The sequence below is a fragment of the Caenorhabditis remanei genome, chromosome III (genome assembly GCF_010183535.1).
Source record: "Caenorhabditis remanei strain PX506 chromosome III, whole genome shotgun sequence".
Lineage (NCBI taxonomy): Eukaryota > Metazoa > Nematoda > Chromadorea > Rhabditida > Rhabditidae > Caenorhabditis > Caenorhabditis remanei.
Window position 1 is genome coordinate 5804526 of NC_071330.1, and position 24748 is coordinate 5829273.

General features: G+C 41.2%; 9 protein-coding genes across 9 annotated transcripts; 6 read left to right on the forward strand and 3 right to left on the reverse strand.

Moving 5' to 3' along the window:
• Window positions 1–270: 270 nt before the first annotated feature.
• Window positions 271–2994, reverse strand: GCK72_009312 (uncharacterized protein; the record flags this gene model as incomplete). The annotated part of the gene is made up of 8 exons (XM_053727314.1): window positions 271–470; window positions 614–1618; window positions 1749–1800; window positions 1855–1948; window positions 2264–2392; window positions 2440–2609; window positions 2771–2905; window positions 2953–2994. The coding sequence occupies 8 exons, from the start codon at window positions 2992–2994 to the stop codon at window positions 271–273; spliced, it is 1827 nt and encodes a 608-aa protein (XP_053586891.1).
• Window positions 2995–4765: 1771 nt separating this feature from the next.
• On the forward strand, window positions 4766–6289 carry GCK72_009313 (uncharacterized protein; the record flags this gene model as incomplete). The annotated part of the gene is made up of 4 exons (XM_003098161.2): window positions 4766–4937; window positions 5017–5476; window positions 5526–5850; window positions 5900–6289. The coding sequence occupies 4 exons, from the start codon at window positions 4766–4768 to the stop codon at window positions 6287–6289; spliced, it is 1347 nt and encodes a 448-aa protein (XP_003098209.2).
• A 372-nt stretch (window positions 6290–6661) lies between these two features.
• GCK72_009314 (uncharacterized protein) lies at window positions 6662–6976 on the reverse strand (the record flags this gene model as incomplete). Its single annotated transcript, XM_003098101.2, has 2 exons — window positions 6662–6890; window positions 6939–6976. 2 exons carry the CDS (start codon window positions 6974–6976, stop codon window positions 6662–6664), a joined length of 267 nt encoding a protein of 88 aa, XP_003098149.2.
• Window positions 6977–13587: 6611 nt separating this feature from the next.
• On the forward strand, window positions 13588–14006 carry GCK72_009315 (uncharacterized protein; the record flags this gene model as incomplete). Its single annotated transcript, XM_003098172.2, has 2 exons — window positions 13588–13745; window positions 13796–14006. 2 exons carry the CDS (start codon window positions 13588–13590, stop codon window positions 14004–14006), a joined length of 369 nt encoding a protein of 122 aa, XP_003098220.2.
• A 242-nt stretch (window positions 14007–14248) lies between these two features.
• GCK72_009316 (uncharacterized protein) lies at window positions 14249–15335 on the forward strand (the record flags this gene model as incomplete). Its single annotated transcript, XM_053727315.1, has 4 exons — window positions 14249–14344; window positions 14394–14891; window positions 14937–15070; window positions 15137–15335. The coding sequence occupies 4 exons, from the start codon at window positions 14249–14251 to the stop codon at window positions 15333–15335; spliced, it is 927 nt and encodes a 308-aa protein (XP_053586892.1).
• A 392-nt stretch (window positions 15336–15727) lies between these two features.
• Window positions 15728–18103, forward strand: GCK72_009317 (uncharacterized protein; the record flags this gene model as incomplete). Its single annotated transcript, XM_053727316.1, has 6 exons — window positions 15728–15983; window positions 16307–16606; window positions 16747–17325; window positions 17372–17470; window positions 17515–17707; window positions 17752–18103. 6 exons carry the CDS (start codon window positions 15728–15730, stop codon window positions 18101–18103), a joined length of 1779 nt encoding a protein of 592 aa, XP_053586893.1.
• A 612-nt stretch (window positions 18104–18715) lies between these two features.
• On the forward strand, window positions 18716–19318 carry GCK72_009318 (uncharacterized protein; the record flags this gene model as incomplete). Its single annotated transcript, XM_053727317.1, has 4 exons — window positions 18716–18851; window positions 18901–18988; window positions 19035–19164; window positions 19214–19318. The coding sequence occupies 4 exons, from the start codon at window positions 18716–18718 to the stop codon at window positions 19316–19318; spliced, it is 459 nt and encodes a 152-aa protein (XP_053586894.1).
• Window positions 19319–19994: 676 nt separating this feature from the next.
• Window positions 19995–22484, forward strand: GCK72_009319 (uncharacterized protein; the record flags this gene model as incomplete). The annotated part of the gene is made up of 6 exons (XM_053727318.1): window positions 19995–20231; window positions 20307–20624; window positions 20878–21092; window positions 21306–21531; window positions 21584–21668; window positions 22387–22484. The coding sequence occupies 6 exons, from the start codon at window positions 19995–19997 to the stop codon at window positions 22482–22484; spliced, it is 1179 nt and encodes a 392-aa protein (XP_053586895.1).
• GCK72_009320 (uncharacterized protein) lies at window positions 21745–22194 on the reverse strand (the record flags this gene model as incomplete). The annotated part of the gene is made up of 2 exons (XM_053727319.1): window positions 21745–22074; window positions 22126–22194. The coding sequence occupies 2 exons, from the start codon at window positions 22192–22194 to the stop codon at window positions 21745–21747; spliced, it is 399 nt and encodes a 132-aa protein (XP_053586896.1).
• Window positions 22485–24748: the final 2264 nt, after the last annotated feature.

Sequence of the window (24748 nt, forward strand, 5' to 3'; positions counted from 1 at the left end):
AAACAACCGAGTCAAATATACACAGAGGCACACGGATCATACATAACTTTTGAAAAAAGAAAACTACATTTATTTAGAATTCGATGGCTTCTCACTTCTGATGTCCGCTCCAGAAGATGATAAATACAACCCATTTAGTGAAGTTTTGTGGCTAGAATTAATGTTTTTGTGTAGAAATTGGTGAATTCGAAATGTACAGCAAAATCTGGAATTTTGGAATGTGTTGGAATTGCTATTCAAATTGAAAGAAACATACCATAAAAAGAAAAATCAAATGAGACTGATGCTCTCCTGAACAATCTGATTCTCGATCATCTCATTCTGTGACTGCGCATCTGGCTGACGTCGTCGTTGCAGTGAATAGACAACAAATACGAAATAGAGGCAGAAGATGCAGAAAATAGCGAGTCCGAGACGATGGAATAAATCGGGAAAGTAATAAAGGAATACTGTAACGGCAATCATTTGGCCTGGAAATAGATAAACTGTCCAATTTTTCATCACAATGAGTTTCTTCCTAATGTATATCAGAACTCTATTAGAAAGGTGTCGGAAAAGTTTAAAAAAAGAGTGTTTTCATAAAACTCGGAAAGATTTTCAAAAAATAACTTACCTCCAAAAATCCAAAACAATGTTGAAGCCTGATAATGTGAGTCCGGCTCGTCATCATCTTGCTCCAACAGTCCATTATCCACAAGTAAATTACACACCCATTGACTTATTGTCAACAGAGTAGCAGGTCGAAGAAGATCTCTAATCCGATCCGGACGAAAAAAGGCGAGTCCAATACCCGAAAGAATCGGTACCATTGTGGAGAGAAGTAGATAGATCTGTCCCACATTTCTGTCTTGAGCAGCTCTTCTTCTCGCAAAATCTTCATTTCTCGTTCTCTCCACAACTGGTTGAACTTCGTGGGGTGGAGTTGGTGTAGGATCTCTTGGAGCTCTTTGGGATCTTCGAATACGACGGCGTGGTGGTGCAAAGTCATTGACAATCGGCGCGAGTGTAGCTACTCCAGGAGTTGAATATGGAGTCATACTGATATGACAATGCATTACACATCCCTCATGCAGTCCATATGATTCCAAAGTTCTGTGATCTTCTCTCAGAAGTTGTCCTCGATAAATCAATCGGATAACTTTATTCGCAAGATCCGTGAAGTGATCCACTTTGAACTTGGCTACAGTATCCATCAATGAAGCATACGTATCCTTTTCCGTATCGTTCATAAACTTCAATCGAATCAAAATTTTCCCTTCAGAAGGACCTTCCAGCACTGCCATCTCTGCTTCTCTCGCCTCTCTTTCTGCTCTTTGCTCTCGTTCTTCTTCTTCTTGTCTTTCGACTTGTTCTCTCTCTTCTTCAGTTGGTACTAACGGTACATTCGCATCAGATTCGTCTCCTTCTTCGTCTTGTCGTTCTCCCTCTCCTGCCCAGCTTGAACCATCAATTACGACAACACTTGAATCGTCATCATCGTCATCAGTGGTTTCATAAGTTGGGGGATAGTCGTCATCATCGTCAGGAAGTGGACCAATTATTTCATTTCTCGGTGCTTGAGTTTGAGTCACATTCGATGTTGTCGTTGTTACTTGATGCTGCATATGTGGATTCAGTGCTGGAAGAAATCAGATTGAAATGGGATTCCAAGTTTAAAAGTTATCAAAATAGTTTGGTATAGGTTTTCTGAAATTCTAAAATATTTTTTCTCACCTTTTGGATTAACAAAACTATTTTTAAAAACTCACAAGGTGTTGTATAAGTTACATCTGTTGTTACGTAATCGAGTCTTGATGGGCCCTGAAAAATTACAAAAACTTGATTTTTCATTTTAGAATTTCTAAATTTTCTTACATTTCTTCTCTCTCCGGAAGGCGGCGACATTTCAATACTATTTTGAAGCGCTTGATTGTTTTGTAACACTCGAGACATCAATGTGGCGTCATCTCTGGAAAACAGAACTGTATTATTTTTGAAACTTAATTCTAAAATTCCAATGCTCATTAGACGTATGACGAAACTTCAAAACTATTAGAAAAACATTGCAAAGAACACTTATTACGGCTACCTTAATCACCAAAGCGCGGATCCGAATCCCGTTTACTGCAAACGATTTACGTTTCTATTTGAGGATTTTTCAGTTTTTTCGTTTTAATTTTTGAGAATTGAAATAAATTTTCTCGGGATAAGAATTTTTAAAGAAGAATTCGAGTTTCTGTTGTTTTTCTCATAATTATATAATTTTCAGTCAAGAACAACTAACCCTCTTGCTAAAATAGCAATAGCTGCCGCCGCCGCGTATTGACTGTCCCTTGTGGCATCAGGCACGTGACCAGCACCCGGTGGTGGCATTTCGATGTCCCATAATGTTATCAGATCAACATCTGGGGATCTAAAAAACGAAAAAATTTTGAAAAATTTTCGGGATTAAGGAATAACCTTGCAGGAGCCGGCGAATCGATTACTGTATTCGGTGACTGTATTACAATATTTGTATCGGAAATCGCCATTCTCTCCTCTCCTTGAATACGTGGAGCTCTTGCACGCATTCTTTGAACTAATCGATCCCACGTGATGGGTGATGCGAATTCTTGACCCAGATGTAACACCTGCAACGAAGAAATTACCACGTGGAACTTGAGGAAAAGCGTATGTTGAAATCAACGGGAAATTTGAAATTGGTTGTTCGAGGGTACTAAAACACCGCGCAAAACTAGCCACGCCTATTTTCGCAGCCTCAGATAATTGTAGAGTTGGATTCAGTACCTACCTGAACCATTCGCCTTGTCGTCCACGTGTGCATTTCAACGACGAATAGATTATAATATAATGGTCTTCGAGAAGATATCCGGAATGATAAATACCCACATGATATAATAATGATTACTGCAATCACAGTGCTCAGCTGAAAATTAGTTAAGTTTATTAAATTAATTTTTGAAACATTTTTACCTCAATGTATTCTATTAATGACGTAGCGAGTAGAAGGAGCATTTTGACTAGTGGATTTTTTGATTGCTGGAATAAAGGAAATAGGAAATAGAGAATAAGCAGAAGAAGAGAAGAGGGAATATATTATTGAATCAGATGATGGAACAAGAGAAGAGAGGGAAAAGAAAACAGAGAAAAGAAGGATGATGTTCCTAGAGAAACGCAGAGAATCGATAGACGGCTAGCCAGCGTATGCGCTCTAATCGACGGGAAATTGCACGGCTTTTCTGTGTTTTTTTTTAATGTTATGGGAGAAGCTCATTCTAATTCTTATCTTGGATTTTATATATGTCGGAAGTTGGGATAATTTCACTGCTGAGATTGGGTTGCAAACGCAATCAAAATACATTGAAAGGCGACAAAAATACTGAAACGAGGAAGAGAAAAAAGGAAAAAGAAAGTGAGAGGGGTAAAAAGTAGATAAGAATCGTTTCAAAATCGGAGAAACAGTCGAATTTTGGTTTCAATTTTATTATGGGAAATTGACAGATATCGGGTGGGAAAATATATACAAATGTTATTTCTGCAGGTATTAATATTGAAAAATGATTTTGCATTAAAATTTGATCATGAATCAGCGATACTTTACTAGAAATATTCATAATCAATGTAATTTATTATCAGTGGATGGAAACAATCAGATTTTTCTTTAAAAAAAATTACAAAAGCGCTTTCGCTTCGAGAGACGATAAAAAGTATTGTTCTGCGTCCTCCCAACAGTAACCTTCTGTTGCGAGGGAAACAATTATTTTTCAAAATCATTTTTCCTGTTGATTGTTTGATTAATTTCAGCGAATTCTGTCGATCCTCAGGGCTTTGTTCAATGGAAATCATAATTTGTTCTTAAAGCCACTGAAATACTTTTAACTATTATAGGAACTCCAGACCCTGTTTCTGCATCCAAGCTATTTATTATTGAGCTTCATATTTTTCTGTTTCCTCAGTCATTCAGGCTAATCACATGTCTTTCTCTTCACTAACGACATAAGTAATTCGTCTTGTGTGTGCATCATCATCATCACCATCTCAACTATAAATTAGTTATTTCGTAGGCTACAGAGAAGAGGGTATCAACAAGGTACAAAGTCCAAAGGACGGGCGGTGCGTCGCATGGAGGCCAGCAGTCGGAGAGGTTTTCTTATTGTGTTCGCCTCTCTCCCCTCCTTCACTCATTATCTTTTCGTCTATCGATTAGATTGTTTTCTTCCGGATTTATACACAATTTCAAGTTTAGAAAACTTATTTTTTCCCTTTCCAACCGATGCTCAATTCCCAATTACCCCGTTGGGTTACCCGTTGTTTATTGATAAAACTCAACCATCTTCTCGGCGGGTAAATAGTGTAACACAACCAAGTGGTGTTTTCTATCGACTTTTTTCAACGTGTTGTCTTTTATTACGAACGTATCGCCCTTTTCCACGTTCTATCAGAAGACGTCATCGTTTTCTTTTCTTTCCGAAATTTAAAAAAAGTCAGTTTGAATTTTTCTCAAGGGTAAATCACCCGTCCTCGATTGCTGCTTGTTTCCGCTATTGTTTCACAAAGTGTTCGTTTTTTTTTCTTAATTATTGTTTTCTTTAATTTCCTCTCACTCGTGAAACGAGAAAATTGCATAGTACTTTGTCCTCGTAGTCGTTGATAAGAAGACACGCAGTCTCGTTTGGTGACCACAATGATTAGGAAATTCTTGTTATTTTACACACATTGGTACTTGCTTTTCGTTCTTCCTTGTTTCACTTCTCGTCTAATTTATGTAATTTTTGCTTTTCAGAAGATGCTCCGCGCAGTCAGTTCTTCTCTCGGTACCGCTCGTGCGGCGTCGACAGCTGTAAAGAGAAATACACCAAATATCGTATTGGTCGATGCTGTCAGAACACCATTCGTCGTCTCGGGAACCGTCTTCAAGGATTTAATGGCCGTCGATTTGCAGAAAGAGGCTATCAAGGGTAAGAAACAAACAGATTCATTCACTCATTTTCCACTGGAAACCTTCGGTTTTCGAAAACTAAAATTTGTCTTTTTCAGCCTTGGTCGAGAAGACGAAGCTACCGTACGAGAAGCTTGACCACATCATCTGCGGAACCGTCATTCAAGAATGCAAAACCAGCAACATCGCCAGAGAAGCCGCTCTTCTCGCTGGTGTTCCAGACAACATTCCAGCTCACACAGTCACTCTAGCATGTATCTCATCAAATGTTGCCATCACAACAGGAATGGGAATGTTGGCTACTGGAAATGCCAACGCTATCATTGCTGGAGGTGTCGAATTGTTATCTGACGTGCCAATTCGTTATAACAGAAAAGCTAGAAAAGCGATGCTTGGCATGAATAAGGCGAAGGATGTTCCATCAAAGTTGAAGATCGGAGGAGAGATTGTCAAGAATCTTCTTTCTCCAGAATTACCAGCTGTTGCTGAATTCTCAACTGGAGAGACAATGGGACACAGTGGAGACAGACTTGCTGCCGCTTTCAATGTTTCCAGAAGGTTTTGAAAAATAGAAAATTCGAATTCTCTTTACAAAATAGATTTTCAGAGAACAAGATGAGTTTGCTATTCGCTCCCACACTCTTGCCTCGGAAGCCGCCAAAAATGGAAAGTTCACAGATGTCGTACCGGTGTTCTTAGACGGAAAGAAGCCGAAAACTATCAAGGAAGACAACGGAATCCGTGTTTCTACAATTGAGAAGTTGTCGACTCTGAAGCCGGCCTTCGTGAAACCACATGGAACTGTCACCGCTGCCAACGCATCTTATTTGACTGACGGAGCATCTGCTGCTCTCATTATGACTGAGGAATACGCTCTCGCCAATGGATTTAAGCCAAAGGCATACTTGAGAGACTATTTGTATGTTGCACAGGTAAAATTGGAAGTAATGTAATTAAAACTCTAAAATTATAAGTTTCCAGGACCCAAAAGACCAACTCTTGCTTTCCCCAGCCTACGTCATTCCAAAGCTTCTCGACAAAGCTGGACTCGGACTCAAGGATATTGATGTATTTGAAATCCACGAGGCCTTCGCTGGACAAGTTCTTGCCAATTTGAATGCAATGGACAGTGAATATTTCTGCAAAGAACAGATGAAACGATCCGGAAAGTTTGGACGTGTTCCAATGGATAAACTCAATCTTTGGGGAGGATCTCTTTCAATTGGACATCCATTCGGTGCCACTGGAGTTCGTCTCGCTGCCCATTCAGCTCACAGACTGAAGGAAGAGAAGGGACAATACGCAGTGATTGCTGCATGTGCTGCTGGAGGACACGGAGTTGGAATGCTTATCGAAGCTTATGGAAAGTAAACTTCCGAAAGATTTTTGCTGTATTATAAATTAGTGATTTTATGCCGTCTATTTATTCACCCCAAAATTTTATTATTTTTTCCCTATGTTTTCTTCTTGTATGTGTATAGATTGTAGCGGTTTTCGTGCCTTTTTGAGCACACATTTTGTGCGCGTCGTCTCCCCTCGTAAATCTACTGGTCATTTGTCTGAAACACTTTCTTTTTCTTTTTAATTTTCTCAAAAAGCACCAAAAATGAATAATTTTTCTTGTCTACTAAATAGAAATTATGGACAGAAAAAACAACAATAATTTTTGAATAATAAGATTCATTGAACAGAATGAGAGTTTATTACAATTGAAAGTGAAAATTATTGAATAAGATCATTAGATCAAACTACTGACTCGATAGTTGTCGATGAGAGGAATCTGCTCGGAGCGTCATAATATCTCGTAGAAGTCGTTGTGTCCAAGAATCTGAACATTTCATCGATTTTAAAGACTTCTGAAATCTCGTTTTCCATGTATTTGCTGGTTTTCTTTGGACGGAAACAACAGAGGATACAGTTCACGATGATGAGGAGAATTACGAGGAAGGCGAGAACTGAGTAGACGATTATGCTGCAAAAGAGAAGAATTAGAGGTGAAAATTACAAAAAGAAAACTTACTCATCGGAGATGAATTCATTGTAAAGATGAGAGTCCATTGGTGATTTAGCGGGGGTATTTGAAGTTCCGATAGCAGTTGAAACGAGTCGAGAACGTCGTTCACAAATCGGTCCAAAATATCCATTTTCACAATCAAACGTGTAGTAACGATTATGTGTTTATGCAACTAAAGTAAACAGTTATGCGCTTTACTAAAGGTTTATTAGTCTATTAATCACGATTACAGATAAAGGGGCGCGGGGATAAAGGATACAAGAGTGAGTAAAAGGCAACAAAGGTGGGATCAAGAAGATCGGCCTTGAATGAGCTTTCGCCCGGCCTTATATACTGGTGTGGGGGCGGGAGACATTGGCGCCCGCGGGCGTAGGGCAAACGGGAGAGGTCAAATGGTGTGACAATAACAAAGGGTGAGAGATAGAAGTGCGCGTGGAGACGCAGACATTGAAAGTGAGAATTATCAGTCCGTTGAATCCAGTCGATACCTTACACCTCCCTTCTTTTATTCGAGATCGTCCTCGATCGTTCGTAGAACGGACTGATGATTCGATCCATTGATCATCCTTCAGCTGCTTGGTTTGGACCACGGTGTTGCCTGATTGACACGAAGTGTGTTGCCGAAGTGGCCAGAGCTCACGTGACTAGAATGTCCAGTGTAGAACCAACGGTTGCAGTGAACGAGTTTCTCTGGAAACCGAACAAAAGTCATGGAAATTTGGGGTCCGAAAAGGGGTGAAAATTGGTTTGGGAACCGCTTTTCCTAGGTCTACACCAAGAAATTCATCCAGGATGACATTTCCCGGCTCCCTTTTTTACACGAGACCGTCCCTGGTCTACTAAACCAAGTTAAACTTAGACCTAGGAAACTTATTCTTTTGGCCAAATATTGTCCAAAGGGCCATGGCGCTTGGTGGGTCTGCTTGACTTGTCTGGTCCCTGCTCGTGGAGCTGCTGTTGTCTCTCCGGAGTCTATCATTCCACTCCTTGAGCTCGTGGATACGGAGGTCCTGCCACAGAATCATCTCGCGAAGGCATGACGCTTCTTCTTCCGCATCCACCTGGATGGTCTGGTGGTTGCTCGCGGGATCCTTTGACTTTTGCTGATTGGCCACTGACCGCTGCTTCAGGTTGTGGCTTCTTGCCATGTGTCCTACTTTTCCGCAATAGTGACACTTTCCTGTAAAAGTAAGAAAGATTTCTCTTCGACTTACCTGGGAGTCAATCTCGGAACTACGACCTCTGTAGTCTTCGTCCCGACCTTGTCGTTCCGACCGATAGTCCCGACAGTCATCTCGGTCTCCGTGATCGGTTGCCGTGTTTGCCAACGAAGCTTCCAATTGTGCAGGCAATTGGGTGGGCTCCAGCGGTTGCTCGTTGAGGGCGAGGCGTGCTTCTCCTTCAAGAGTAGTGTTCCGGGTCTGATCTGTTATCGGTCGTGCCTCCCGTATGGCCAGGCTTTTGACTGACTGGTTCAATCCTTCCAGGAACTTCTCAAGTGTGACGTCTTCCTTCTGGTACTCGAGGTTCTTCTGATACTCGTGGTACGACTGCTTAGCCAGTTTGATGGTCCTGTGGAAGAGGGAATCGTCAGATGATTCGCCTGGCCACTGCTTGCTTGATCGCGGATGTGTCTTGTTCCGCTGTACATGGAACGTCTCTTTCAAGCCTTGAACCAGCTCGTTGAGTGTCGACTCTGGCTTTTCTATCAGCATGCTTTCAGCTCTGCGTCGTGCTCGATACTTGAGGACGGTGAGGAATGCTCCCCTGGAGTCTTCTTGTGAAGCATCTGAATTGATCGTGACCAATTGATCTTTGAATGCCCGCACGGAATTGTTGATGTCTTCATGGGCTGGTAACGAAGCTGCCAGCTTGAACGATGGTGCCACGACGTGAGGTAGGGTGCCTACTTCTTCGTTGTTCTCCGCTCGTCCTTGATTGACTTGATTGGCTTCATCCTCATCTTCATCGTTGGCTTCAGATGCAACCGCTTCCTGGATGTTTGAGATGTTTCCGTTGCTGAGCCTCAATGAAGGTGTGCTTCCGGGAGATGTGGTTCCTCCGCTTGCTGTTACAGCTGCTTGCACGTCTTCTGGATTTGGCGATCCCTCGTTTCGCTGGTTAGGTGTGCTGACATACACTTCATAACGTACCGTGTTGTCAAGATGTAGAATACTCTAGTCTTTCTCCTCTTCAGATTGAGGGTTTCCGTTCCTTATCGGAGTCAAGATGTTAGCCATGGGTGGATGACTATTCTCCATGATGCCTTCACTAGCATCGATCAATCTCTGCGACAAATCCATGTCGGCAGCCGACGCATCACGAGAAACGCCCTGCTGTCTCACGACAACAGGGGTGTGTAAGATCTGTGGGCGTAAGCCACGGTTCGAAGGCAAAGAACGAGCTCTTGGAGAAGTGGGGGTAGTTGGAGAAATGACACGGTGGTCATCCCATTTTCCGACCATGTCTACTACTCCGGGACAGAGACACGTTTCACTTACCTTCCTTTCCAAGCATTGGATCTTTGTCGACGGGGAATCTACCAATTGGCTTGCTCTACCCGCTTCGAGGGATGCTCGGTTCATCTGACCGGAGCGCGATACCAAGTTGTTCGGTTGTTCGGCTTGAATTGTCTCGACTGCATCCCATGTAGTTGCCAGATTCTTCCGTGCAGTGGGAAATGCTCTTTTCTTGTCGTCTTCTGACGTTTTCTCATCGATTGTTGCTATTCCATCTTTGTTTGCCGAAGCGGAGACGTTGCAGTCTTCTCTGGCTGTTTCTGTCAATACTCGAGGGACAGAATCTTTTTCATTGTCCTCTTCAGTTTCCTTGACTGGTTCCTCGGTGTATCCAAGCCATTGATGCTTCCATGTGCCATCGATATCTGAAAGGCTTTTCAGATCTCGGATTTCTCCAATCTCTTTCAATTGGTTAACAATTAGGTTGGCATCCGAGCCAACGCCCGACATACCACCTGTTTCGGTTGGGTTTTGAATGATGCTCGGGTTTACACCCGACGCATCCTTCGGTTGGGTGTGAATCACTGTGGAGGCCTCGCCGGCGCCACAAGCGTTCGACGGAGGGATGACACGGTGGTCATCCCATGTTCCGACTTCGCTCGTAGCCACGCCTGCGGCTACGCCTCCTTCTTTTTCGCTGTTCGATGTTCGCTCCAGCCTGGAAATGTGTTTAATGAGCGTACGATTTAAGACGAAAACGAACGGAAATAGGCTGAAATCGACGAATGTTAACAACAAAATGAGGAAAATTTTAGGCCAAGACGAATTTGGTGTCTTTATAGGCAAATTCTACAATTTTGACAGCATTTTGTTGCTAAAAATTGCTGAAACGCTTGCGAAAAATTTCTTAAAGCATCTGAAACGCGAAAACATCGACAAAAAGGAGCAAAAATGCGACAAAACGGCGTCGGCGAAGTTTCGAAAATGACGAAATGACGTTTTGTTGTTGTTTACGTCGACTGTGGGCGACGCGGCTCGCGTCGCGCGCGCTCTCGTGTTGAGACCCGTCGACGGCCGCCGCACGTGTGCCTTTACTACAGTAACCTGAAAATAAGTTTTTACTGTACTCCATCGATTTTCGGTGAATTCCTCTGCCGATAACTGGAAATCTGGGGTTTTGAGAGAACGCCGCAGACTTTTCAGATGTTTTCCGTGATTGGACAGTGATGTTGCGTCCGGTGAACAACTTCGACGACGAAATGCTTCCTTGAGCGGAAACTGATGACCATTTCGCGTCTACTTCGTTGAAAACCCACTTCTGGCGTGGTTTTCCCTGTGCAAAAGGGCTAAATTTACAGGTTTCTTCCTTCTACCTGTCTCCAAACTTCTTGCTGCTCCTGTTGGAGGCTTCTGATACCATCCCTAGCCTGCGTAGGGGCTAAACTTACTATTTTTCTGCTTACTGACCATCCCTTGACCGCGAAGGGGGTGTATGTACGCGAATCTTCTGTACATACCACTTCCATGCTCGCGTCCGAGCGCTGTCTCTGCCTTGCACCTACGGCAAGTCATCCCTAGTGACTATAGGGGGAGCGGACACAGTCACGATGCTGTTCTCACCTCGCTATGTCCGTGTCGACCTTGCGGACCATCCCTGCTTTGAGGGGCTTGTGTATACAGGCTTGCTGTTCTCACCTTACTTCATGCTCTGAAGCGGAGCAAATATCTTCACTTTTCATCCGATCAGCTGTACTTCGACGACCATCGCGAATGGAAAAATTGGCTCATCACTTTCTGCTATCTCGCGACAACAGAAATGCAATGGTTTTAGTTGTGGAGAATGCTTTCACACTCAGTTACAGATTGAAACTGCGAGGCCTGAGAGTTGTGGGGTTCGTTTGAGAGATGACGCGGTGGTCATCCCATTATCAAACTTCCCGCACTACTCTGTACCAGGACCTCGATTAAATTTACCTTTTGTGTGACTGCGTGCAGTTGTGCAGATGTTCTTTGTCGTTGAACTATTCCTTGGCTGTTGACGATGCCAGATTGTCGTTTGCGCGTCGAAGTACCAAATGTGCTTCGTACCAGCTGAAACGGGATAACCGAGGGGGAGCTCTGCCGGCGGGAATAACCGGACAGAGAAACGATAACGAGTTTAAACGGGCCGAAAAATTGTAATGCATTAACAATTTTGTTAAGAGGGGAAGTAGGGAATGCGACGAATGTGAGCTCACGAAATTAGGCAACCCCAGCAGTTCCTACTTTAACCGGTGAAGACGGTTCTTACAGTCGCGCTTCCCAATAACCTAAATGAAACCCAAAATGTTAAATTTTACCTAAAATACTAATGAAATCCTACAATTACTAACCTAAAACTACAGGCGGGCCCTCCTGTTAACTAGAAAAAGGGAAGTAAAAGCCCGTGCGCACTAAAAATCGATAAAAAGCGGGGTGGGTGGGTGTTTAAACGTCTCAAAATTGAGACGCAACTCGCTGCTACCAGTAACGATTATGTGTTTATGCAACTAAAGTAAACAGTTATGCGCTTTACTAAAGGTTTATTAGTCTATTAATCACGATTACAGATAAAGGGGCGCGGGGATAAAGGATACAAGAGTGAGTAAAAGGCAACAAAGGTGGGATCAAGAAGATCGGCCTTGAATGAGCTTTCGCCCGGCCTTATATACTGGTGTGGGGGCGGGAGACATTGGCGCCCGCGGGCGTAGGGCAAACGGGAGAGGTCAAATGGTGTGACAATAACAAAGGGTGAGAGATAGAAGTGCGCGTGGAGACGCAGACATTGAAAGTGAGAATTATCAGTCCGTTGAATCCAGTCGATACCTTACAGTGTATTGAATAGAAAGAATAACAGAGTCCGAATCGATAACTCGTGATTGCCATTGTCCATTATTATCCAATTTGAATTGTTGAGAAATGACTTGGGAAAGAGAATCACCAGAGAAATGATGAAGAATTTGAAAGTCAATTGAGATTTGTGGAGGATTGATTGAAGGGAAATAGATGTGTAATGAACGAGTTTCATATGCCAGAAGACGTACAGTTTCAGAATATTCAGATGAGAAATGCTCCAAATGAAGAAGACAATCTCGATCGGCAGTCAATTTGAAATTGAGAAATCCAGCAGATTGTGAGAGAGGAATAAGGCAGAGAAAGACGAAGAGAACAGAGGTATTCATGATGAGTTGGAATCAGATGAATGGGTGATTTCTGAGGATATTCTCAATCCTTTTATACCTTCAATCTAGATTGACTCCGCCCACTTATTCCAGCGTCTCGATTTGTCATCATGATGATAATTAGAGCATCTTCACATCTGGGAAGTACACTGTATACTCTTATTAGAAATCATCATCATTTTCTTTATCTGCATATCTCAAAAGAATCTGAAAGTCGTAAAATGAGTAAACGTATATAGTATACTAGTTACTGTCTACTGTTTATTCGAAAAAATGATGACCAAAGAAAGTTGAAAGTAAAATGTGTGAAAGTAGGGTTTGCTATAAATGTAAAACTCAAATATTTATGGAAAAGAATTGTCATAATTCTCACGATGCTCAATCACAGGGTCTAGGGGTGAGTAGTGAAATCGTATGCGCTCCACTAGACATTGGCGGTAAATTCAAATTTTAATTTTTTCAATTCGCTGTTTCACTGTGGCACTTTGATACGCAGCTTAATCGATCACTTTTTGAGCCGATTTATGTCTGTTTTTCCGCATTTTTGGCCAGTTTTTCGACTGCCTCGCATATTTTCAAGATCAATTCTATTAAATAAAGAAATAAAGTTTTAAAATAAAAATATTATTTTGAATTTCGCGCTAAAATTTTAGCTGATTTCAGCGGAGCGCGTTTATTTTCACTACTCATCCCGAGACCCTGTGCTCAATTATACTCCGAGTGGTGGAAATTAGGATTCGAACTCCCTCTATTTTTCTTTGCAGCCGAACTCACGTGGCCGAGTTTTTGCACCTCGGCCATATCGGTTTTGAATTTTTTTGTGGCTAATCTCAACATTTTCTGCTTTTACTCGTCAAAGTCTATGTGAAAATCCAAGTTTTCTGTCACGAAATGAACCTTGTTACCTGCCAAATTGATTAAATGCAGTTTTCTTGATCGTAGATTCTTCTTTCGCTTTGAAAAAGCGGCCCATTGCACTCATTCAATTTTTGCAGAATGTTTTCATTCTCGCGGCGGTTACTCAACAAAAATTGGAAATTCTTACCAAATCGTGAGCGGATAGTGTTCAAAAACAGAAAAGAAGCGTTTTTCGATTTCGTCAAGGTGTCCGGAGCCAATATTTTGTGGCAAATCGGTCTTGCCGTCATAGTTTTGTGAGTAGTTGCGTTTTCAATTAAAAACCCGGGGACACCTTTTTTTCTAGAGAGTTTGCATTTCCGACGCCGGATATTGTTTACGATATAAAGAGATTGATTTCTCCAGACTTTGATTTGTATTGCAAATCCGGTAATCTGGTAGATTTCGAAATGGACTTTGAGAATAAGTTGAGATCAATCCGTAGAGAAGAGGTGCGCAGTTTGGAGCAGTACACGAATGCGAAGAGTCCTGAAGCAAAGTTTGGTGGAGTCAATTAAGTTGTTTTTCATCTTTTAGGATTTTTCTGTTTTAGTTGGTTCTATAATTAGGTCTCATTTGTTATCTTCATCGTTTCTTTCTTTCTTGTTATAGTCATGTGGTTATAAAATTTTTCTTCTAATTTTTCACCTTTTCTCCTCTAATTGTTTGTTTTCAAACGGTTCCTTATCCGTCTTTCAATCTTTCAATTTCCCCCTTTCTCTTCAAGTTCCCGTGAGTCACAGATTTTTAGAACTTCAAAATGGACAAAACCAAGAAGCAATCGGCTGTCGGTCTCCAAGAGACTCAATCGCTAGCATCGGCACTTCCGGAGCAAAGACCAAAATATGTACAGATTGTAAGACTTATTGTTAATAACATTTTGATTCATTAAATAGAATTTACAGCTGCAACAAGAGAAAAATGGATCAACTCCGCAGTCGCCGGTTTCTGTTGGTGCTGGCACTTCCAACACCAACACGGCAGCACCAAGTTCCCAACCCACTGAGTCTGCAAAGACTGCCAACAAGAAACCGAATGGAAATAAGAACAACAAGGGCAAGAACGCAGTTTTGCCAAACGGAAAGCGTCCATACAAAGTCTACTTGAAGAAACAAGAAGTCGTTGCTCTTCCAGCTGACATTGACACTCGCGAAATGGCGATATCCCCTGAGAACGTGGTTTACTTCAGCGGACCAAATCATTTTCTCTCTGCTCTCTACGCGGCGCCAGTTGTTGTGGACGGAAACGAGTACAATTCAGTCGAGCACTATTATCAAGCATGCAAATTGTATGTTCTTGCCGGACAAGAGACTGCAGCTAAGCTCAAGGCTTCTGAGACACCACTCGAGGTCAAAAAATCAACTAAAGTCATTCTGAAGGAGGCGAAGATCCCGGCAAAACTGGTTCGTTGCATTATAGATAATCAACATTTATTACTATTTTTCCAGATCTCTGAGTGGAAAGACAAAGAAAGTATCGGTGTCCTGAAGCATGTTATTCTACACAAGTTCAACCAAAACGAAGAGTTGAAAGCGAAACTTTTGGAGACTGGAGACAAGATCCTTATTCAAACATACCTTGGGTTAGTAAGGCGATAAGATCACTTATACAACATTTATCGCATTCTTACTCACGATAAACTTTACAGTGACAGCTACTTCGCAGCCGGTGCCAACACCAAATACGTTAGCACCTGGGTGTCTCGCCACGTCAATCAGAGCCTCAAATATCCTAAAGAGGTCACTGCTGATAATGTGAAGTATTTGCCATTGGTGGCCAACGGAAAGAATGCACTCGGGTGGATTTTGATGCAAGTTCGCGACGAAATTCGTGAATCATCTGCATAAATCGTCATTCACATCATGTCACATATAGAAATCATCTTGTTTTCATTCCTCTCGTCGTACCTATATGGGTCTCATATACCGAACATCAGTACATGCCTCTCCGGTCCCGTCCCACCAATCTTTCCCCATTTCCATCCCATCCTTGTGCTCTCTTTCCCTGTAAACCCAATTCAAAGTTGTAGTTCCTGCTGATCACATTTCCCCAAAAAAACAAAGGCTCTTGCCCGATTTTGGTTATATCGCTCTCTTGTATTAGTCGTAATAAAATATCGTATTTTGAGTTTTCTATTAAATTATTCGGCAAATGGTATCTGTTTCCATTTGAATATTTAGATTTCCTTTCAAATATTTTACAGTTTTCTTTCTCAAACACGTACATTTTCACATCCAGAATGGGAAAGATGAATGACTCCGTTCAGAAAAGATACCGGAATAATGTTCGTGTTGATCCTGCCTCTTTGAATCATTATCTCTGCTACTTCTGCGGAAAAACTGCATCAGATCGAATGGAATATCAGTTACACATGCTGAAAGTGCACGAAGTGCTATCCCAATCTTATCAATTATGGTCTGATCATACGATGGATTCGCTGGGATTAAGATGGAGTGAAACAAAAGGAAGAGATGATCGAGAAACTTCTTCCTCTCGTAAGTAAACGAATTTGTAAACCTGAAACTGTTTGCTCAATTTTTCTTTTCTTTTCCACTCGGAAAGGATCCGATTCACTATTGAATATTCAGCTGAATCATGTCTGCTAAAATATGATGAGTGTTAACCATCAATCTTTTTTCCAGTCGGTTCATGATTCAAACAGCTGTTCTGAAAATAGCTAGGAGGCGGAGTTTACCTCTAAGAAACAGCGAAACGCCCTTCCATTTCGAACGAAGGCGGAGTGATTTCGATGTGAACTCTCCGCCCAGTGTCAGTTATTCTTGTTCATTACTTCGCAACCGCCGTCCCCAATATTCAGCGGTTTTCATTAGTTCTCTTCTCGCTTGTCGCTATCCTCTGAAGTTACGCTACAGTGGTCTTTTTAAAGCTTTCCGTCTTTATATCCTCTCAATGGACACTGATTATGAAAAAGCGTTACTGAAAAAAGTGAAGCAGTTGGAAGCAAATGTGGCAGCTCTTCACTCAAAAAATGACAGAAAAGACGAAATTATATCAACTTTATCGACAACTATCGATAATCAGTTGAGAGAAATAAGAGAGTTGAGATCCCGATGTGGGAACTATCATCACCAGTTTTCTCCCATTTCGCCCAGTGTTGGTGAGTATAATAGTAATACTCTCAGAAGGTAGTTTACTTCGGAAGAAATTCTGAAATTAGATTAAAATTAAAGGCTGGTTTTGATCAGAATGTTGCTCCAATAACTCTTACGCAATTTTTCAACTCTTGAATAGTTTCAGTTCCCGCGTCGCCAGTGTCTCGAGAACCAAGACACAGAAATTCGGATGAAGACGATGAGGACTACGTTTATGAGGAGGAGAAACCAACCAAACGAAGAAAGAGAGATGAGGAAAGATCGAGAAGATCGTTAGCTGAAAGACAGAAAAGGGCAGTGGAGGAACAGCGAAGAAAAGCAGAAGCCGCAGCTGATCGAATGAGAAGAGCCGAAGAGAAACGTCTCGAAAAGATGAAAAGAGATGAAGAGAGACGACGAATCGAGGAAGCGAAACGTGCATTGCAACAACAGGCCGCAGCTGACAAGGTTGAGCGAGTTGAACGATTCGAAAAAGCTGAAAGAAGATTGAGTGAAGTTGATTCAAGAGAAACTCCAGAGAAACAAATCAAAAGCGAAGCGGAACCAAAAAGAAAGAGAAAGAAGAATAATGAAGGACCGCCTAGATGGAAGGATATCGTATCGGAAGCTAATAAACAAGAGCATCCGGATGTTGCTTTTCTCGTACAAAAGATTCTCGCGGAGGGAAAGAAAAAGGAGGCTTCGAGTGAGGAGGTTCAAGAAGAAGATTTGACTCCGGAGATAGGTTAGCTTCTGATAAATACGACAAATGTTAAATAATCTCATTTCAGTTGATCGTAAACCATTCGACTTTTCGAAAAATGCTACAAAATACTGCAAAGTGTGTAAGAAGGGAACACACTACACGTTTGCTTCGTTGTTCGAACATTGTAAGTTCACAAGAAAAGTTTCAAATATTTCAGTCTCTATTCAGACCAAGACCATCATCATGCCATCTTGAAATCCTTCGATTATTATGGTTACAACAATAAAAAGTTGATTGGAAAGAAGCATCTTCTCGAACGGGATTACTGTCAAAGATGTGTCATGAGATTCCCAAGAGCCAGAGATTACTTCTCTCATATGATACGTCACCATATCAATGAAAGTGTCAGATGCCAGCTTGAGTGAGTTTCAATATTAAAAAAGAAACAATAAATGTAAATTGCAGCTTCGAAAACGCCAATAATGCTGATGTTGAAGTCCGAATGGCGTTCCGTGACAGAATTATCACTCTTGGTTACAATTTCCAATTCGAAGAGGAGACACTACTCTCGGATTCTAACTTGGATTCTGTCGTGGATGATTTTCGTGCTGGGACATCGTCCGCCGCTTACCAGAATTACAATGAACCAAGCACTTCTAGCACTCCTTCCGGTCCATTTGCCATGGATAAGCAAATAAAAATTGAGCCTCCAGGAGACGCGGACCAATCTTCGTCTCCTCTCAAAGTTCCAAAAGTGGAAATTTTACAAATTCCAAAAATTGAACCCCTCCAAATTCCGAAGATCGAACCATCCTAAACTGTTTATTCGATATGCATTTTTTGTTCTATATAATAGTCTCTGTTCGGGTTTCTTCATTTGTCAGAACATTCTCCCAGTCATACCCACCATTAATACTTTATGCCTTAACATTAATCATTTTATATTGAACCGAAAAGTGTTCTTTGTTTAATTAACCTGGTATGAAATAAATCTCATTAATAATTTCTTTTCAGATATTTCATTCAATACGTACATGGCTATCCATTACTCCATCTATCTAGAAATGTTCTAGTTTGCAAAGGAGAAGGAGAGTGTCGGAGATAAGAATCGGGGCGTTGTGATTCATACAGTCATATGTTTGTCATTATTATTATAGTTCCTTGTATTTTGTCATTCAGTTTCTTCCAAATGATTATAAATTTGAGCTCCGGGAAAAAGAAAAACGAGTTGTCATAGCGACGAAATCGATGAAAATTTTGTCGGACGGGAAACTCGTTTTCTCGTATCTTTCGCCTCTTTTTTAACAAAACTTTCTAGCCCGACGTTCACTAAACGTTAGTTTTTGAACTCTCAAAGTTATTTTTCTACCGATAAAACTCCCCAATTTTTCAGATTCTTCGTCGTACATTTCTCTCGATTTTCCGAACAATGACAACCAAAAAGTTCGGAATGGAAGATGTTGGAATTACGAAGATTGGAGGAGACAATAATCCGAAGAATATCAGTCAAAGCGATTGGAAAAAAGTTTTGCCGAATGAGGTGTATAGAGTGGCAAGAGAGTCTGGTAGGCACTCATTCTATCGAAAATTTCTGTTCATTACTACGTATTTCAGGAACGGAATCACCTCATACTGGCGGATTCGATGATCATTTCGAGAAGGGGCGTTATGTTTGTCTTTGTTGTGGTTCTGAACTTTTTAAGTGAGTTTTATTGAATTATTCAAAAAAGTCATTTTTTTATTTTCAGTTCGGACGCAAAGTTTTGGGCTGGATGTGGATGGCCGGCATTCTCAGAATCAGTTGGAAAAGATGCGAATATCGTCAGAATTCAAGATCGATCTCATGGAATGAATCGTACTGAAGTTCGATGCAAAACGGTAGGTTATCTAGAAGAATATCAGTCTTTTCGACTATAAATTCTTTCAGTGCGACGCCCATCTCGGCCACGTATTCAACGATGGGCCAAAGGAGAAAACTGGCGAACGATACTGTATCAACAGTGTGTGTATGGCATTCGAGAAGAAGGATTAAATAATTTTCTTTTCTTTTTTGTAATACTATTGGTGCGTCCAAAGTTGCTACAAAACAGCAAAAACGACAAATCTGCGGTGTCCAAAGTTGATTTGTAGATTTGCAGGTTTGCAGTTATGCGTTATTGCTCATCCTTAATTTTTCAACTGCGAAACCTGCAAAACCTACAAACCTAGAAATCAACTTTGGACACCGCAGATTTGTCGTGTAGCAACTTTGGACACACCATATGAGTTGCACATAAACTATTGATAAAATAGGCTGTTCAGTCCTACTTCACAATCTCTAATATCCCAGAAGATAAAGTTGGCAGACAAAAGAGTCAAACAGGGTATAGGGAGCAGTAAAAATTATATTTCCCTTGATACCAACCGTATTTTTCAGTAATAAACTTTCAAAAATTTTCAATCTTTGAATAACAAAAATCTTTTCACGCGTGAGTTTTTGAACTTTTTTTATTGAGTGACATTCCACGTTGCATGACGTAATCTGCCATAAATCTTTCCGACGTGCCCAAAAAGTTATTTCTAATTTCAAAATCAACATCTGCTCAAAAATAAGTCGAATTCAAAATGGTGAGAGAGACTTTGAATGCTTTCAAAGCGAAACTAATTTACAAAAGTCGATTTTCGGAAATTTTCAGAAGTCTGTACGTTGGAACCCAGTTATCGAAGTCATGTGTGGAGAAGGAAGAGAAGAAGTAGAAAGTGGAGAAGGAGAAGAAAAGGAAGGAGGAGGGGAAGAAGGACAAAGAGAAGAACCAGAAGAAGAGTATGAAGAAGAAGAAGAAGAAGACGAAGAAGAAGGAGAAAAAGAGGAAGGAGAAAAAGAAGAAAAAGGAGGAAAGAGAAGAAGAGAAAAAGAAGAGGATAAAGAGTCTGACCTAAAACCGATGGTCGAACACACATTCGAGGTTAGTATTTCAGTAATTCTTTTGTAAACAAAAATAGAATGAAAGTATATATTGAATGAATAATTTTAATTTCAGCACGCACGTGTTCCAACTACACTAGGAGATCTCTTTTCAATGAGCTATCGAGGAGGAGTATTTCGTCCCATCTACGAAGAAACGGTCAACTCTCTTAACAAGATGCCAATAGACAAGTTGTTCGACGGAGATGTCAGCGGGATACCGGTCCTCACCATACCCGACGACGAGGCTAACAGATGTGTCATCTTGCAAGGGGCCCATCGATTCTCTTCGCTCTTGTCCCGAAAGCTCACCGAAGAAGAGAAGAAACACAGAATTCTTGTTGACGTATACTGTGTGGGGCCAGAAAATTTCGAGAATTTGTCTTCGGCTACGGTAGATATCCGACCAGGAATAAAAACCACCAGAGTTTCTCATGTCGAATTTCACCGGTGCCAACCAGAAATGCTCACTTTACTCATGTGTTCGTATAGAAATGAGTTGAACCGAAAAGAAGGACAGTTCACTGAAAGAGAGCAAGCTACGAATTTATTCAAATTTCTGAAGTCTAGAATTAGTGAGCAACAGCGTCAAGACATGATAGATCATTCACACAAAAGAAAAAAAAATGTATTGTCAACTTGTCAAGGAGGGACTGGTACAAGAACCAACTGAAACAGCAAAAGAGCAGTCAGGGTTGTTTGCTTTCATGATGAGCCCGCTGACACAAAGTTCTTTCTTCCGTGATTTCGAGAAGATCCCAACACGGAACGGATTCCATCGGATAATCTTTCTGGCGTCGTTGCAAAATGATGCTTCTTGCGCCCGATTGATTGAGGAACTCGAATCCAAAAGACTCACCAAGTATGCTTTTGTAAAACGACTTCGAGAAATCACAAAAAAAAAAGTTTTGGAAAATCCATCAAATGGAAACAATCGGATGATGTGGCTGAAGTGCAAAACAGCACAACTCTTTAAAAATTAAAATTTTATATGCTTCACTAAGGACTCCAACTCCGAGTCCATCTTTGTCGAGAAGCTCGCTTTCGCTCACAGTCTCTCACAGACAATTCCTAGACCTGCAATCGTCATCGTCGCTGTCGTCGCGCCTGCGGTCTCTTCACACCAACGCTTGTCGACTCTGAAGCCGGCCTTCGTAAAGCCACATGAAACTGTCACCGCTGCCAACGCATCTTATGTGACTGACGGAACATCTGCTGCTCTCATTATGACTGAGGAATACGCTCTCGCCAACGGATTCAAGCCAAAGGCATATTTGAGAGACTATTTGTATGTTGCACAGGTAAGATTAGAGAACAGTATGTAATTAAAACGCTAAAATGATAAGTTTCCAGGATCCAAAGGACCAACTCTTGCTTTCCCCAGCCTACGTCATTTCAAAGCTTCTCGACAAAGATGGACTCGGAGTTGGAGTCCTTAGTGAATCATATAAAATTTTTAAATTTTTAGAGAGTTGTGAAGTTTCCCAAAAAGCCCCAGAAAAATTGTTCCTTTTTCAATTATTATTCACTATAAATTCTGAAATGAAAGCTGAAGGCTCAAAGTGTGCGATAAAACAAAGTTGATGATTCGTTGTGGCTTTTCGTTTTTTGGAGTTTCGATCGATCGTGAGTCTATGGATGAGACGTTGGAGAGTGGTTGTTATAATCGGTCCACCATCAACGAGTGCTAATCCGCTAGCGAGGAATGAATGTTTCGCGACACATCCCGAACCTATTTCCTCCGACCTCCCGAACATGCACAATTGTCCCAGAACTTCTTTCGTCATCGGGTCCAACACAATACTCGTAACATCCTTTTCAACAAGCACCGACGGATATGGTATCTAAAAATAAGTTATTTGAGTACGGAACACACGAAAAAGATTTAAACTTACAACTTTATGTGATATCACAATTGCTCCTCGTGGAACTTCTTCTGCTGTTTTGAACATCGCCCACATCATCCCATCGTTTCCGTCTGATTTGTTCTCCGAAGCTTTTTTTGCTTTGATTTGTTGAAGTCGTTTATCAAAAGCACACTTTTTAAAAAAGTTTTTTAAAGTTTTTTTTAGTACTTTTTTTTAAAACAGTTTTTGGGAACCGAGTTCCTCAAAAAAAAAGATTTAAACTTACAACTTTATGTGTTATGACAATAGCTCCTTGTGGAACTTCATCTCACATGGCTAAGATTTGGGACAACGATGATAACCGTTTTCGGACGATCATGATGTCACCAGGAGGAAGCATATTCTAGTGCAACGCAGCCAAATCTTAAGGGAAGATGAAAAGAATCGATGTACTCTGCCTGAAGTCTATCCTAGTTGCAAGTCGAACATTTCCAGTAGATCGCAGAAAAAATATGGAGTTCCATTCTGACCGCTGTGTTGTCCCTAGAGTTCCCCCTCGAGGCGTTTCTTCTCTGCTATACCCGCTTCGTCATTTTAGATTGAGCTGTCTGTCCAAACTGGTTTCAACCTAGGACCATTGTTGCTTCTAGTTTGTTGCCGCTTCAATCCTTGATTCATCCATTCATCGTTGCATTTTTTGATTTATATGAAAACAAGTGAGAATTATAAAGGGTGTCAGTTGAAAAGTGAGAAAGAAAAAATTTTTTAAAAATACTTTTTATGAAATTTCTGATATATTCTAGATCGGGAGGATTCAATCCCGCGTCTACCGTGAGTAAACCCACAGCCCGTAGGTAAGACTGCTCGCAGCGTAACTGACCGAGTCTTACAGGATCCGACACAAGAAAGAATGGTGGGGGAAGTTAATCGAAATGAAATTATCCTGTTTTTGGATATTTTTATAAAATTTTGATATATTCTAGATCGGGAGGAGTCAAACCCGCGTCTACTGAGGTATCCCTCAGCCCGGATAAGTATAGACCTCACGCAGCGTAACTGACCGTGTCTAACCGGAACCGACACAGATAAGAATGGTGGGGGAAGTTAATCGAAATTAAATTATCCTGTTTTTGGATATTTTTATAAAATTTTGATATATTCTAGATCGGGAGGATTCAAACCCACGTCTACTGAGGTATCCCTCAGCCCGGATAAGTATAGACCTCACGCAGCGTAACTGACCGTGTCTAACCGGAACCGACACAGATAAGAATGGTGGGAGAAGTTAATCGAAATTAAATTATCCTGTTTTTGGATATTTTTATAAAATTTTGATATATTCTAGATCGGGAGGATTCAAACCCACGTCTACTGAGGTATCCCTCAGCCCGGATAAGTATAGACCTCACGCAGCGTAACTGACCGTGTCTAACCGGAACCGACACAGATAAGAATGGTGGGGGAAGTTAATCGAAATTAAATTATCCTGTTTTTGGATATTTTTATAAAATTTTGATATGTTCTAGATCGGGAGGATTCAAACCCACGTCTACTGAGGTATCCCTCAGCCCGGATAAGTATAGACCTCACGCAGCGTAACTGACCGTGTCTAACCGGAACCGACACAGATAAGAATGGTGGGGGAAGTTAATCGAAATTAAATTATCCTGTTTTTGGATATTTTTATAAAATATTGATATATTCTAGATCGGGAGGATTCAAACCCACGTCTACTGAGGTATCCCTCAGCCCGGATAAGTATAGACCTCACGCAGCGTAACTGACCGTGTCTAACCGGAACCGACACAGATAAGAATGGTGGGAGAAGTTAATCGAAATTAAATTATCCTGTTTTTGGATATTTTTATAAAATTTTGATATATTCTAGATCGGGAGGATTCAAACCCACGTCTACTGAGGTATCCCTCAGCCCGGATAAGTATAGACCTCACGCAGCGTAACTGACCGTGTCTAACCGGAACCGACACAGATAAGAATGGTGGGGGAAGTTAATCGAAATTAAATTATCCTGTTTTTGGATATTTTTATAAAATTTTGATATATTCTAGATCGGGAGGATTCAAACCCACGTCTACTGAGGTATCCCTCAGCCCGGATAAGTATAGACCTCACGCAGCGTAACTGACCGTGTCTAACCGGAACCGACACAGATAAGAATGGTGGGGGAAGTTAATCGAAATTAAATTATCCTGTTTTTGGATATTTTTATAAAATTTTGATATATTCTAGATCGGGAGGATTCAAACCCACGTCTACTGAGGTATCCCTCAGCCCGGATAAGTATAGACCTCACGCAGCGTAACTGACCGTGTCTAACCGGAACCGACACAGATAAGAATGGTGGGGGAAGTTAATCGAAATTAAATTATCCTGTTTTTGGATATTTTTATAAAATTTTGATATGTTCTAGATCGGGAGGATTCAAACCCACGTCTACTGAGGTATCCCTCAGCCCGGATAAGTATAGACCTCACGCAGCGTAACTGACCGTGTCTAACCGGAACCGACACAGATAAGAATGGTGGGGGAAGTTAATCGAAATTAAATTATCCTGTTTTTGGATATTTTTATAAAATTTTGATATGTTCTAGATCGGGAGGATTCAAACCCACGTCTACTGAGGTATCCCTCAGCCCGGATAAGTATAGAC